The 15,938-nt window shown below is 41.2% G+C and overlaps 1 protein-coding gene across 2 annotated transcripts in view; it reads right to left on the reverse strand.

The window, feature by feature from the left end:
* Positions 1 to 15,938, reverse strand: part of cers6 (ceramide synthase 6) — a 215,348-nt gene that overhangs the window by 33,456 nt on the left and 165,954 nt on the right. For both annotated transcript variants that reach the window (XM_028806361.2, XM_028806360.2), the window contains exon 6: positions 9,435 to 9,527. In XM_028806361.2, the coding sequence (XP_028662194.1) occupies positions 9,435 to 9,527 (93 nt within the window). The remainder of the gene's footprint in view (positions 1 to 9,434; positions 9,528 to 15,938) is intronic.

Genomic DNA, 15,938 nt, shown 5'->3' on the forward strand with positions numbered 1-15,938 from the left:
AGCTTCTGTAAAAAGCCAACTTTCCCCCTTGGGACAAATACAGTTCTATTTATCTAGTAGTTTCATACAAGAGTATTTATTGATTTATTAATTAATTAATTTATTTATTTTACAAACTAATAATTCTATCTATCATATAGTACCTTTCACATATTTATCAATCATATAGTGCCTTTCACATACAGTTTCTATCTATCTATCTCTCTATCTATTGTAATGGACAGCTGGCCCATCTGGGACACCTTCATAAGGGAAGGACCTTCCATGGAACGATAGAGGGCAGCCCCCCTGGCTTGCTATGGTGCCACAGGTTTGAAGCATTGAATCTTAACCCTGCTGAGGCCCGTCGCATGGGTGCTTTATAAAAGCACTCCATTCGGGGAGCCAGAGTTGGGAGGAGGAGGACAAAGCTTGAGGGAGGAGGAATGGCGGCAGACAAGAGAGAGAAGAGAGAGAGAGAGAGCAAGAGACTGCTTGTGCTTATTGTTATTATACCGTGCTGCATAGGTGGGAAACGATCAAAAATTGTTTCCCATGGCAGAATAAATGTGTGTCGTGCTGAACTCGTGTCCTGGTGTTTGTTGTGTTGGGTGTTTGGGGAGTCGAGTGCCCCCTGGTGTCCACACTATCTGTCTATCTATCTATCTACAGTAAAACCTCTGGTTACAAACGTTTCGGAACACATACAAATCGGGTTACAATCAAAAAGGTTGCCAAACTTTTGCATCTGTTCATGACCACACACTCGGGTGGTGAACAAAAACACTGGCACAGTGTTGGTGAGAAGAAAGGTTTGAAGAAAATTGAAATCGAATTAAAGAAAGAAATTATTAACCTCATGCAAGGTTAGTTTTCTTGGTTGTTTATGGTTAGTTTTTGTATAAATTAATTTTTCAAATTTTCATTTTTTTCGCTGTGCTTAAAACTCATTAAAAAAAAGTGTTTACAGCGAGTGGTTCATAAGGGTGTAGTGCAAACTCTTGCAACGTTAGTTTTCTCTGTTGTTCAAGGTTTTCTCAGTGCTATTCAATGTTTTTACATTTAGTTTACTATTACACTGTTCATTCTATGGCATAATTAACTATTTTTGTGCTTAAAAATCTTTAAAAAAATATATTTACATACAGTTGGTATGGTCTGGAACGGATTAATTGTATTTACATACAATTTTATGGGGGAAATTACTTTGGGTTATGACCAAATCGGGTTGCAACCAGAGGTTTGGAACAAATTACAGTCGTGACCCGAGGTTCCAATCTATCTATCTATCTATCTATCTATCTATCTATCTATCTATCTATCTATCTATCTATCTATCTATCTGTCTGTCTGTCTGTCTGTCTGTCTGTCTGTCTGTCTGTCTGTCTGTCTGTCTGTCTGTCTATCTATCTATCTATCTATCTATCTATCATAATGGCAAGAATAGTATTGAAAGGAAAGGGTCGTGTACGGTTTGAGGAGTGCAATGATGTGCAAGAGCTAGTTCTAAAGAGTGCGTTCATTGAACAAGCTCATTTTTCTAAGAACGGTGAATTTAACGTAACGTATTTGCAAGTCAAGAACTTGAATGTGAGCTAGTTCAGTTTTATGTGACATTCTGGATTTGGTTTAGGTCCACATTAAATGCTTTTCCTTATCCTGTAATGCAGGGGTGGAGCCGAATCAGAATACGGTATTTGGATAAGCACAAATAGTGGATTTTTACAATAATTTATTTTGTACAAATTTTTTTTGCCATTTATTTGTATTCGGAAAAGATAACGTCAAATCAAATAGGCACTGTCTGTGTCTGCCTACTTGTGCTTAAGCTGCACCCCCACTGACACAAGCATGCGGTGAAACTCCGCTTTTGGTTTTAGGAAAATGTTGTTCTTGGCGAGGCCACTTTATATTTTTCCCTACTGGACATGAAATATGTGATGCAAATTTTGACCGGCAGTGTAATAAGTTCATCTACACGGCAGTTCACAGTCACCATTTGTGTCACACGGCTGGAAATAGAGCAGTAATTTATATGGATATTCGCATCAATTTAATTTCTTTTTTGACCGGGAGGATATTAGTATATATGGTTATACATGTTTGCTGGTGGGTATAACTCAATAAAGTGTATTTAAATAAAAAAAAATCTTCATAATTATTGTATTTTATTCAAGAACACTATAATAGCCTAATATAAGGCATGTAAAATTGAAAAAAGTAAACTCGTGGGTCATTTATTCTCACTCGTAAAAAAATACAAAATGAACTGAACATGAACTTGTTTAAAATTGAAATGGTGAACTATGAATGTGAATGTATTTATTTTAAATGTGTAAGCTGAACTTTGAGCGAGTTCTTGTGAGGTGTGAACGTGCACAACACTGGAGGAGTGTCTTGTGATGGGTCACCATGGACAATTGAAGCCAACACCACTGCCCTGTTCTAATGGTGATTCCCTCTTTGGAAACTGGAAGAAACTAAGAGAGGAGCAGGTCTGGCAGACCCAAAGCCACAACGGGATGAGAAGATGAGTTTCTGAGAGCCAGCAGCTTGTGTGATGGACGCAGCGTAACACATCCAGTGGTCCTGCAGCAGCAATGGGGTCTGCCCTCCTCTTCTTTTAGATAGACAGACAGTAGTACTAGGGTGTTGTACTGTGTTAGATATTATGAATGTAGTCGAGCTCAATGACCCCTTTTATTGGCTAACTAACAAGATTACAATATGCAAGCTTTCGAGGCAACTCAGGCCCCTTCTTCAGGCAAGATGTAATCATAAGTTTGCAACCATAAGTAATAATAAGCTTGCATATTATAATCTTTTTAGTTAGCAAATAAAAGGTGACATTTTGCTCGACCTCTCACTAGATAGACAGAGAGAAAGAAATGGAATACTGTGATAGATGTGAAAGAAACATGCAAGTAAGAATCTCCTAATATGTACACATGATAAATGTCCTCAAATTTAAAAATTCCATTATTATTGCAGACAAACAGATTTTTTTAAAGATTTTAATAAACCGAGTTTTAATTTAAGAACAATACATATGGTCAAGAAAATTGAAAGCCTAGGGATCGTAAATGGAGTTTGAGCTTCCAAGCTCCCTTGAAATAAATATTTTAGTACAAAGTGCATTTAGATATTCTTTTTTTTACATTTTTATTTCTACTTGAGCAATCTCTGATGATATTTTTAAACAATGTATTTTTTTTGTGCATTAAATGCTTGCCAAGGTCTCAAAGGACGCCACAAGCTTGAAGACTTCCTATTGTGCTGATAAAATCCTGTCAGAAGGATTTCTGGAGAGATAGCAGGCAGAAAATTGAAGGTCACTTCTAGAAATGCACCCCACAGTGCCATCTTAACAGTTACCAGAAATAATCATAATATAAATCCGATACTAATAACCTCAATTTACCTGTGCACATAAACATAACAACAACATACAGTACTAATAATCACAAAAAGCTAGTAAGAATATGTTCAAATGTAAACACTGTAAATAAAGCATAACTAAAAATACAGCAAAACTTATTTATTAAATTATTTCTGGATTCATTTCCAGAGTGTTCTTTTTTAAAAACAAGGTCACGGGGCTACAGCTTATCCTGGCAACACTGAGCAATTCAAGCGCCAACCCTGGAGGGCACACCAGTCCATCACAAGGACACACACACTCACTCACCCGCTCTCACACACAAGATAAACATGTTACTACAATATATGGTGCAGTAATACTCCTAATACAGTATAAAAGAGAATTCTTTGTCCATTTTTATGTTCAATTTCAACAGGTTCTTCCATCAATTTTTAAAAAAAATTTCCTTTCCCGAATAACAAGAGCAAAGTAGAAATCAGCCCTGGCCAGGATGCGAGTCCTTTGGATGCCCACAGTGACTCAGTTTAAAGTCACCAGTCAACGTAACCTGCAGGTCTTTGAGAGCCGGCAAAAATAAAACAACATACAGGGGACAGGAAGAACATGCAAACTCCATACAGACAGCGAGCAGGGCTGAGATTCTAACCCAGTCCTCTAGAGGTGGGAAGGAGCAGGGCTAACTACTGCGACAACCTGCTGCCCGACCCTATACCAGCTAGGAAAGAAAATGAGAGTAAGAACATTAAAAGCCACTGCCACTAATATTGCAATGTGAATACCAACAATCGGATCTCATCCTTCTGTACTTCTTGTACTAATTTGGGTTATAAGAAAATTATAATAATATCACATACAAGTGTTAAGTACAATAATGATTAGAGTAAAGGCATAAACAGAATGCTAATAATCCGGTCGCATCTTGAGAGTTGACAATACTATCATTAGCAGATGTACAGAAATAAGACATCCATCTATTTTGTTTACCCGATTTTTCTTTTACCGAGCTGAGCAGCACTGGGTGATCATCCCAACAGCACTGGGCACAAGGCAGGATACTGAGCCTCACTCATCACAACACATTCATAGCTGCTTCATTCAATTCAGGGTTATGGAGGATGGAGCCTGTCCTCGCACCAGCACAGCACAGAGCAGCAACCAACACTGGACAGGATGCTAGTTCAGCATAGTTCATTTATCATGATAGATAGATAGATAGATAGATAGATAGATAGATAGATAGATAGATAGATAGATAGATAGATAGATAGATAGATAGATAGATAGATAGATAGATAGATAGATAGATAGATAGATAGATAGATAGATAGATAGATATGTGAAAGGCACTACATGATAGATAGATAGATAGATAGATAGATAGATAGATAGATAGATAGATAGATAGATAGATAGATAGATAGATAGATAGATAGATATTTTTTTTAAAAGACCTTTATTGATCAAATAGCAATAAATCAAATTAATATATAACAGGTAACATATAACCAAATTTTACAGGCTGCTGCATCAAATGAGAATCAATTCCCTTGCAGTCCGTATTTGATATACTATTTCTTATATTAATTTGAAATGACCCAAAAAAACTTTTCCATTCTTCTAATTTACAATTTAAACCCCCTGAGCCCGTATCAAACAAGCACTTAAAAGTCCCAAATCAAAACTTCAACAGAAACATTATGATGTTACACCGTTCGATTAGCTCATCTATTTTACATCATTATAAGAAAACACAAAAAGGAGAACTTCAATAATGTCTTATACATTCATTTTTAGTTCTCCATCATCAATTGAGCAAAGCAACCCTTTAATCCCCCACACATTTTTAAACAAATCTAATGTATTCATCAATTTATAATACGTATATTCCATTATTATTCTGGAGCGTACATTTATCTTGAAAATCATCACAGCATCAGTAGCCCCTGTCCCAGATTGTTTATTATTTCTACTCTTTAAAATTGCTAATTTTGCTTCACCCAATAAATAGTTTAATAGCTGAACTTTTTGACGATTTTCCTTATTATATTTTGTTCCATAAATGAACATGATATTGTTAAATTTCCCCATTAACCTTCTACATATTTCACTAAAAAAAATGAAAAAAAAACTAAGTCTCATACATTGCAAGAATAAGTGGAATATAGTTTCTTTTTGTCCACAAAATACAGATAGATAGATAGATAGATAGATAGATAGATAGATAGATAGATAGATAGATAGATAGATAGATAGATAGATAGATAGATAGATAGATAGATAGATAGATAGATAGATAGATAGATATATGTGAAAGGCACTACATGATAGATAGATAGATAGATAGATAGATAGATAGATAGATAGATAGATAGATAGATAGATAGATAGATAGATAGATAGATATGTGAAAGGCACTACATGATAGATAGATAGATAGATAGATAGATAGATAGATAGATAGATAGATAGATAGATAGATAGATAGATAGATAGATAGATAGATAGATATGTGAAAGGCACTACATGATAGATAGATAGATAGATAGATAGATAGATAGATAGATAGATAGATAGATAGATAGATAGATAGATAGATAGATAGATAGATATGTGAAAGGCACTACATGCTAGATAGATAGATAGATAGATAGATAGATAGATAGATAGATAGATAGATAGATAGATAGATAGATAGATAGATAGATAGATAGATAGATAGATAGATAGATAGATAGATAGATAGACATGGCCACTCCACTATGACGGTGAGGGTCCTGCTCCATACCCCCTCTTCTAGATTTGGGAGCCCTGGAACCCAACACTGTCAGTGGTGTAACCAGTTGAACTGGCAGATGGGGACAAATCAAACTAAGCAAGTGGATGGTGCAAAAGGAGCAAGTGCTTTTATTAAACAAGAAAAAAAATCCAATTGAAAACAGGTTAAAAACAATGGATGGAAGCAGTTACCTTTAAAATCCTGGTACCTTCTCCCTTCTACTTGGCGGCTCCCCTGCTTCTCCCATTGGGCTTTGCAACACAGGAGTCGCCCTACCTGCAGCTGCAGCAGACCTTCTCTTGCTTATCCAGTGACCTTCTGTCCCCTAGCTACTTACCGCTCCCGCCGGACTGAGACTGGGGTTCCCCCCCAATGACCAGGGCACTCATGGTGGGGCTCACTCTCCCAAGCCTCCCTGACTCCCGCTGCCTTCCACCTTCTGTGACACTCCAGCTCCTGAGATTGCTCAGCTGGTGTGACCGCTTCCTGCTGCCCCTACCGAGTGTCGGCCTAATCCTCCTCCTCAGGGGCTCTCCTCCCAGCTGCCTGCATTTATCAGCAAACCTGCACCAGATCTTTATGGCTTCCAGCCTTGCTCTTCCTTCCATTAACCTCTGTTCTCTTTCTTTCTCTCCCCCTCTCACACTAGCGCTTCTCATCTTATATGTGGGGATGTGGCACAGGTATGGCGATTAGCTGCCCCCTGCATCAATTACGGACACGAATGATTCACCACCTTGAGTGAGGAAATGCCTGCGCTGCATCGCACTTGGGAATCGCTGCAGCCACACTAGCATAACCCCTCCTTAAACAGCGAATGCGGTGATTATTTATTTTGAAAAAACGGGCCATCCGTTCTGAGCCGCGGACCCGCTATATCACATCCATTCTCCGTTTGCACCATAGAAGAGCAGTGGGCACTGATCCACTATTTATGTGCTGAAATATCCTTGTTGGTTCTTCAGAATCATGCTGCTGACATGGTTGGGCATCCTGCTCCTTCATCAAGTTTAAATATGATAATTAGACAGTGTGTTGGACAGCCGGGACTTTTACCCGGACGGGATCCTTTGTGATGGAAGGACTGGGGGAAGGAGCTTGCAGGGAGCAATACCTACTCCCGGGACGTCAGAGGGCAGGCCCCCTGGCTTGCTAGGGTGCCACGGGTATGGATCATAGAAGCTCAACACTGCTGAGCCCTCCTCTCCAGGGCTACCACCACACCTGGAAGTGCAGCTGGAAGGAGATCATGGAACACCTGGAGCACTTCCGTGTGCTCTATAAAAGGGAGTCGGAAGGTGGAGGACAAAACTTGAGGGAGGACTGGAAGCTGAAGAGAAGAGTCAAGAAGAAGAAAGGGACTGTGTATTTGTTGCCTGTTGGTACTGTGCTGGAGTGGTGGGAAATGAGGGAAAACGTTAATAAATGTGTTGTGTGCTGGGCTTGGGCTCTGCGTCTGTTGTGTCAGTTGCTTGGGGAGCTGTGCACCCCTGATGGTCGACAACATACATAAATGAAAGACCCGAGTGTGTGTGTGTGTGTGTGTGTGTGTGTGGAGTAGTCTACTGTGCAAAGCTCAACTACAGCCACTAGATGGCGCATGCAGGCACTTTCAAATTTTTTTGGCGCTTGCATGCACCTTACTTCTCACTATGAAAGACGTATGTGTGTGTGTGTGTGTGTGTGTGTGTGTGTGTGTGTGTGTGTGTGTGTGTGTGGAGCAGTCTGCTCTGCTCACATTCAACCACAGCCACAGGAGTTGGCTGATGTAGAAGCTTATACAAGTGTGACTTGCACGTGGTGAGATGTCGCATGCATGCACTTTTAACTTTTTTCGGCACTTGTATGCACCTCACTTTGAGTACTGAGAAAAGCGCTATATAAATGTAATGAATTATTATTAATTATTATTACTTCTCATTCAACCCATGCAGACAAACTCATCTTTGTGGGACACACATGTTGTACGTTCACACAATGAGCTAATATACATTTGCCTGAGACTGGTGCCAGCCTGTCCCACTCAATTTGTGCCACAGCTGCACTCGACTACACTTCCATCTCAGATTAGATACCATCTGTCCTGAGCCCACTTAGTTGACGCCTCTGCAAGTTCACCCATATAGTAAAACTGATAGGGAGTCTTAGGGTTATTTTTTGTCCTGAAGACCACACACAGCTATCATATCATACTGATCAATAAACAAATTTCAATATACAGTGGAACCTCGGTTCACGACCATAATTCGTTCCAAAACTCTGGTCGTAAACCGAGTTGGTCGTGAACCGAAGCAATTTCTCCCATAGGATTGTATGTAAATACAATTAATCCGTTCCAGACCGTAGAAACTGTATGTAAATAGATACATTTTTTTAGTTTTTAAGCACAAATATAGTTAATTATACCATAGAATGCACAGCGTAATGGTAAACTAAATGTAAAAACATTGAATAACACTGAGAAAACCTTTAACAACAGAGAAAACTAACACTGCAATAGTTCGCGCTATAGTGCTAGGAACCGCTCTCGCTAAAAACACTTTTTTTAATGAGTTTTAAGCACAGGGGAAAAAAGGAACATTTGAAAAATCCGTAATTTAATAAACCACCAAGAAAAGTAACATTGCAACAATGCACGCTACGAACCGATCACTGGAAACAGAACTGAAAACAAAAACAAGCCTTCTCTAACTTATGCGTCCCTCAATCGCTCTGTGTGTGTGTGCGTGCGTCTCTCTTTTGCGAGCCTGGAGCGCCTGTGTGTATCTCTCTAGCGTGCTCCTGTGTGTGTGCGCGTGTGCGCGCGCGCCTCTCTCCCCCCCAACCCCCGAAAGGGGACTTGGCTTGTTCGTATACCGAGTGTTTGGTCGTGAACCGAGGCAAAAGTTTGGCGAACTTTTTGGTCGTAAACCGAGTTGTACGTGTGCCGAGACGTTCGTGAGCCGAGGTTCCACTGTATAAATATTACATTTACATTTTTTTTTCAAAATGACCACAATAATTTATTGCCACCTTACTGTCCTTAGTCTACTCCAATGAGTCAGACCCCAAAGGCCACTTCTTAGGGTTGTTTTTTTGTCCCGAAGACCACATACAGCTAGTGTATCATATTGATCATAATAATGTTAACGTGAACAATCACAATAAGCACATTTCTTTATATAAATGTTACATTTCCATTTTTTTTTTCCAAATTGACCACAATAATTTATCGTCACCTTTCTGTTGTCCTTAGTCTACTCCAAAGGCCACTTCTAGATCTGGAAAGCAAATCCTCGAAGAGTCGAGTTGTCTTACCTTCCGTTTGATGTCAGTGAACTGGGAGAACATCAAGGACCAGTAGAAGGAGAGCTCCACGATGTAATAATAATGCAGGTCGGCCGTCAGAGGCTGCAAGCAAACAAAAGTCCAGTTTTGACCGAGTAATCAGGGTGGGACATTTCACATTGTTCTTCTCACATTGCTTTTGCAGACCCGTGATTAAAAGCATAAGGGCAGGCCGAGGGCATTATCAACTGAATTATCAGACAAATGAACTGCTACCATCAATGGAAGTAGGAATCACATGGATTTTAGTAGAAAGGAAAATTAATTAATAAATGATGACTTGTACAAAAAAAAAACAAACGATACAAAGATATCCACCCATTCTTACCACCCATTTCTTGTAATGTAATGTCATAAGGTGCCAAAACTGACAGATTCTTGTGCATGGCAGGAATCAACCCTGGGTCAGTCTACCACAAGTCATCAATGAACTCAACACACAAAAATGTGAACATGGAGAGAATGTGAGACCCTCACATAAATGCCCACAAGACTTGAGCTGTAAAATGGTGTCACAAGTCCTTGTCTAACTATAGTGCCTATGGGTCACCATTTTGGAAGTTTTCACCTTTTCTTGTTATACAACATTGAATCACGGCAGAGTTAATTTAGATTTTTTTGACATGGATCAGCAGAAAAAGACTCTTTCATGTCAAAGTGACAACAGATCTAAAGTACTGACAGATTGAAAATAACTGATGCAAAATAAGTTTAGCAGATGGCAGCCATGACAGCCTTCAGTCTGTGTGCTCACGTTTCTCTCTCTGTCATTTTTCCCACTTCTTCTCTGCAGATCTGTTCAAGCTCAGTCAGGTTGTGTGCTGATTGTGAATGGATAGCCGTTATCAAGTCCGGCCACAACTTCTCAATTACATCGAGATGTGGACTCGGCTACTCCAGGACTTTCACGTTGTTGTTCTGAAGTCATTCATGTAGAGCTTTGGGTTGTTGTCTTACTGGATAACAAATCTTCTCCCAAGCAGACCACACCGGGTTTTCCACCATGACTTCTGCCTATTTTGCTGCCTTCATTTTACCCTCATAAGTCTTCCAGAGCCTGCTGCAGAAAAGCATCCCCACAGCCTGCTGCTGCCACCTCCATGCTTCACTGTGGGGATGGCGAGCTTCTGATAATTTGCAAGTGTTCATACGTGGTGGCCATAAAGCTCAATTTTGGTCTCATCTGACTTCAGAGTCTTCCATGTGCCTTCTGGCAAACTCTCGCAGTGACGTTGTGCGTGCGTGCGTGCGTGCGGCTTTCTCTTTGCCACTCTGCCATAAGCCTGCAACTGGTGAAGCATAAGGTTTCATTTTTAATGTGATCAACTGAAGCACCCCTGATTAGAGACCAGTGATCTCCAATGAACTAATTCTGTGATTTCTACAACCAACGGGCACCACCTAAGATGAATTTAGGTGTGTGATATCAGCCAATGATTTTGTGTTTAATCTTTAAAATTCATTTAGATCGTTTTGTGGAATTCCATTGTCATTTTGGCCTTAAAGAGTCTTTTTCTGCACATCCAAGTCAAAATCCACTGTGGCTCAATGCTCTATGCCAGGGGTCTCCAACTCCAGTCCTGGAGAGCTACTGTGGCTGCAGGTTTTCATTCTAACCCTTTTCTTAATTAGTGACCAGACTTTGCTGCTAATTAACTCTTTGCCTTAATTTTAAAAGACTCAGGCCCCTTAATTATTTCTTTTTTCCTTAATTAGCAACCAAACAATAGCAAGACACCAACACATAAACAACAACCTGCGTCCATCACACAATAACTGAAAATAAAGAAAGGTGAAGGCCTCAGTAATGTTGATCTGCTCAGGTCCACAAAACATTTTGACAGCGCTCTTAAAAAAGAAAATCAACAGTTTTGGAAATGAATGAGCGCCATGGAATTAAATAATCAGCACCTCCAAATCCGAGACCATGGTCCTCAGCCGGAAAAGGGTGGAGTGCCCTCTCAGGGTTGGTGGCGAGATCCTGCCTCAAGTGGAGGAGTTCAAGTATCTCGGGGTCTTGTTCACGAGTGAGGGAAGAATGGAGCGTGAGATCGACATGCGGATCGGTGCGGCATCCACAGTGATGCGGGCTCTGCATCGGTCTGTCGTGGTGAAAAAGGAGCTGAGCCATAAGGCAAAGCTCTCAATTTACCGGTCGATCTATGTTCATACCCTCACCTATGGTCATGAACTATGGGCAGTGACCGAAAGAACGAGATCGTGAATACAAGCGGCTGAAATGAGTTTTCTCCGCAGGGTGTCTGGGCTCTCCCTTAAAGATAGGGTGAGAAGCTCAGTCATCCGGGAGGGGCTCAGAGTAGAGCCGCTGCTCCTCCGCATCGAGAGGAGTCAGATGAGGTGGCTTGGGCATCTGATCAGGATGCCTCCTGGACGCCTCCCTGGTGAGGTGTTCCGGGCACGTCCAACCGGGAGGAGGCCCCGGGGAAGACCCAGGACACACTGGAGGGACTATATCTCCCGGCTGGCCTGGGAACGCCTCGGGATTCTCCCGGAAGAGCTAGAAGAAGTGGCCGGGAAGAGGGAAGTCTGGGCATCTCTGCTCAAGCTGCTGCCACCGCGACCCGACCTCGGATAAGTGGAAGAGGATGGATGGATGGATGGATGGATGGATGGATGGATGGATGGATGGATGGATGGATGGATGGATGGAATTAAATAACGGGTTTAATTAGCCAAGAGAATTGGCTTCAAATTAAGAAACTAAATGAAATGAAGTTGTTTGGAGTTTGACGCCCCAACCTAGTTGGTCATCTGTTGGCTCACTTCACATCAAATTTATGTTTAGGTGCCGTTTAAGAAGAAAAGAATCAATTCAGCGGTCAGAATCTCAAGAAAAGTTAATTAAAATAAAAGGAAATATAAGTTAAATTCCATTACAACGAACATCTTTACAACGAAATTTTCATTACAACGAAGTATTTTTACAGTCCTGACAGTTTCCCCATATGACACGAGTCTATAGAAATCGCATTATTACGAAATACATTCAGCAGATATGTTCATTACAATGAAGTGCCCAAAAGACCTTGAAATGCCTGAATGAATCATCGACAGAGCAATTAGTTCTGTGGTCACAGCTCAGTTGTGCACAACGATCCCGAACACAAACATTGTCATTTTTTCTCTTTCTTCGAACATTCCTCTGTTTGTTTTTGGTGGTTTTCAGTGGTACCTTTTGCTTATTGCTCGTCAACATCTGAAAAACATCCATTGGAATTTAACTCATTGTCACCCTCCTATAGAAATGGCAGACACAGAAAAACGATAACAGTTCATATTAGAAAAAAAAAAAATTTAAATTTTTGCAGCTCTCGATTGCAGCAAAAAGAAAAAAGACATTGCCAGTGAATTTGGAATTTCGCTATCGACGCTGTCAACTTTCTTGAAAGGCCGAGCAAAAAAAGAAGAAAAATCTCGGGTTGCAAACGTATGCAAACTGCTGCATTTGAAGATGTTGGAAAAGCTGTATGGTTCAGTGATGCTCGTTCCTATTAATGCAGCACTCATTCAAGAAAATGTGAGGTTTCTAAACTCTCTTGGGACCTCTCCCAACCGGACAACACACCGAAGAGTGTCCCGAAGTGCGATCACTGCATCTGTGGAAGACTGTTCATCCGTTGCCGGGGCAACAGCAGGCTCACTGCTCTGGGGCGGCTCTTCACCGAAGCAAACAGAAAAGATCTCGATGGGTGATGCAAGGAACACTGTAAATGCAGGGCGCAGGATTACTTGGCCACTAACCTGACCATGAACCTGCCTGACTGCTGTGTCTGTGTATAGGAGAGGGGCAGATCCCGCTACAATAAATAACCGTACCATTCCTGTTTCAAGCTGAATAAAGCTGGTTTTGCTAAAGTATTGAGACTCAGCCTCATGTTTTGGGGTGTAAGACAGGGACTTATAGCGTGCCCATGATCTTTTAGGATTTGCTTCTGTGAGCCTGCTGTTGCCCTGCCCGGGCAATGGACAAACAATTTTACACAGACGCGGCAATCGCGCTTTGGGACGCACTTCAGCGTGATGTTCCCGTTGGGTGGTGGGGGGATCCCAAAAAAGTTCAGAAACCTCACAATATGAAGAAGAAGAAAAGGAGGATTCTGCTTCTGATTGATAACTGTGCTACCCACAACATGCTTCCGCATTTAGATAATGTGTTGCGTTGAATTCCTCACACCCAATTGCCCAGCAGTGCTTCAGCCTTTGGATTTGGGCATCATTAGCACCCGGAAAGGAAATGCTGAGAACAATTCTTATCAGCATAACTTGTAGACAGGAGGAGATTAAAATTAACGTGAAAGAAACTATTGAAATGATTGCAAATGCCTGGATGCAAGTTAAAGAAAGCACTATAGTGACAAATGCAGAATCTCATTACTATGAAATTTTCATTATAACAAAATATTTTTTAGGTCCCTGGCAGTTCGTTGTAACGGAATTTTACCTGTAGTTAAATCAGCAGCAAAAACTGGTCACTAATTAAGAAAAGAGTTAGAATGAAAACTTGCAGTCACAGTAGCTCTCTGGGACTGGAGTTGGAGACCCCTGCTCTATAACATATTCTTTAAATGGAAGACCTAGAGTTGGCTACCCGGGAAAACTGAAGAGTAGAAGGAAACAAAATTTGGTAAGGTGGGTGACCAAGAACCTAACATTCAATCTGGCTGAGCTCCAGAGAACTTGTGTGGAGATGAGAGAAACTTCCAGAAGGACATCCACCATTGCAACAATACACTAATTTGGGTATTCATGGACAGACGACCCATGAAAGCCTGTTGGAGTTTGCAGAAAAAAAGGCACCGATTTAGGAAACAGAAAACCCCCAGTAGAGTCAAGCTGTGGACCCCTAGAGCTCCGCTCCGTTGAGGAGGTTCTTGCATTACATGATACTTCGGTGATGTTACTCGATATGCCCTGATGCACTTTGGTTAAGATTAGAGTTGTGGGAGGAGTTATGTGACTCAAGTCAAGTAAATCATGTGACAGAAACGTGCAATCCAATTGGCTAACCAGTGGAACTCCTGAATTGTGGAGGTCAGCAAAACTCCAATGAAAAAAACACACCAGTCCTCTGATTAAGGACTCCCCATGCACAGTGCGTGATCTGCATATAGGAAGGGACAACGCTGCTGCCATAGACTTCTATGCGTTTCATCATAAAAATTCATCACAACAAAGTCATTTATCATGGAAAACGCAGCAAAACTAACTCTGTGGTTCAGGAGGATAATGAGGTAATTGGCTGCCACGCAAATCCACACATGAATGCCTGGCGAGCCAAATCCTATCAACACCCCGGAGCTGCTCCGCCATGCTACTGCTTGCACCTACGCCCCTCCTGATTATGCCAATTTTATAATTTTAAAAGCATAAACACTGCCACACACCTCTATGAGTCTCATCATAAAAATTCATCACAACAAAGTCATTTACCATGAAAAAAGCAGCAAAACTAACTCTGCGGTTTAGGAGATTTGGTGAACAAACAATTGGATTGCACGCTGATGTCACTTGGTTTGCTCGACATTCATCACTGTTTGCGTCAGGTAGCCCTAACCCTCAACCTTAATCTTAACCACGGTGTAACCAGGCTTTGCATAACGTCAATGAAGTATAAAGCAAAGTGACAACCTCTTCAACAGAGGGGCGCGCTGGAGACCCCATTGCAAAAATCTGAGGTCATTCTACCATACTTATTTGCAGGTTCCCCGAGGCACTAAAGAACTCTCAGACTATGAGAAACAAGCTTCTCTGGTCTGATGAAACCAAGACTGGACCGTCAGGCATCACGTCTGGAGTAAAACAGTCACCTTTCATCACCTGTGTAATACCATTCCAAGGTGAAGCATGGTGGTGCCAGCATCATGCTGTGGGATTATTTGTCAGCAGCAGGGACTGGTAGGCTAGCTATGGTTGAGGGAAAGCTGATTGGAGCAAAGTATGGAGATATCCTTCATGGAAACCTGCTCTGAACCTCAGACTGGGCTGAAGGTTCACCTTCCAGCACAACAACCCTAAGCACAAAGCAAAGCCAACACAGGAGTGGCATAGGGACAATTCTGGGAATGTCCTTGAGTGGCCCAGCCACAGCCCAATCCGACATCTCTGGAGAGACCTGAAAATAGATGTCCACCACTTGAGAGGATCAGCAGAGGAGAACAGAAGAACATCCACAAATCCAGGTGTGCAAAGCTTGTTGTGTCAAACCCAGGAAGACTCTGAGACCAGGGCTTCAATGAAGTAGTAAGTAAAGAGTCTGAATACATTTACAGTTGGGGTAGTAAGTGTTGCTTGATGAGGGAAGATTGAATATAATGGATTTTAGCACAAAACAAAATGCTTAAAAAGTGATGGGGCCCAATACTTTCTGAGGATGCTACATCAAAGACAAACATGGGTTGTTTGATTTAATTTTCCTAATCGGGCAACCATAATCTATTTTAGTTAGGTGGATGT

This window comes from Erpetoichthys calabaricus, chromosome 8 (assembly GCF_900747795.2).
Source record: "Erpetoichthys calabaricus chromosome 8, fErpCal1.3, whole genome shotgun sequence".
In the NCBI taxonomy this organism is placed as follows: Eukaryota; Metazoa; Chordata; class Cladistia; order Polypteriformes; family Polypteridae; genus Erpetoichthys; species Erpetoichthys calabaricus.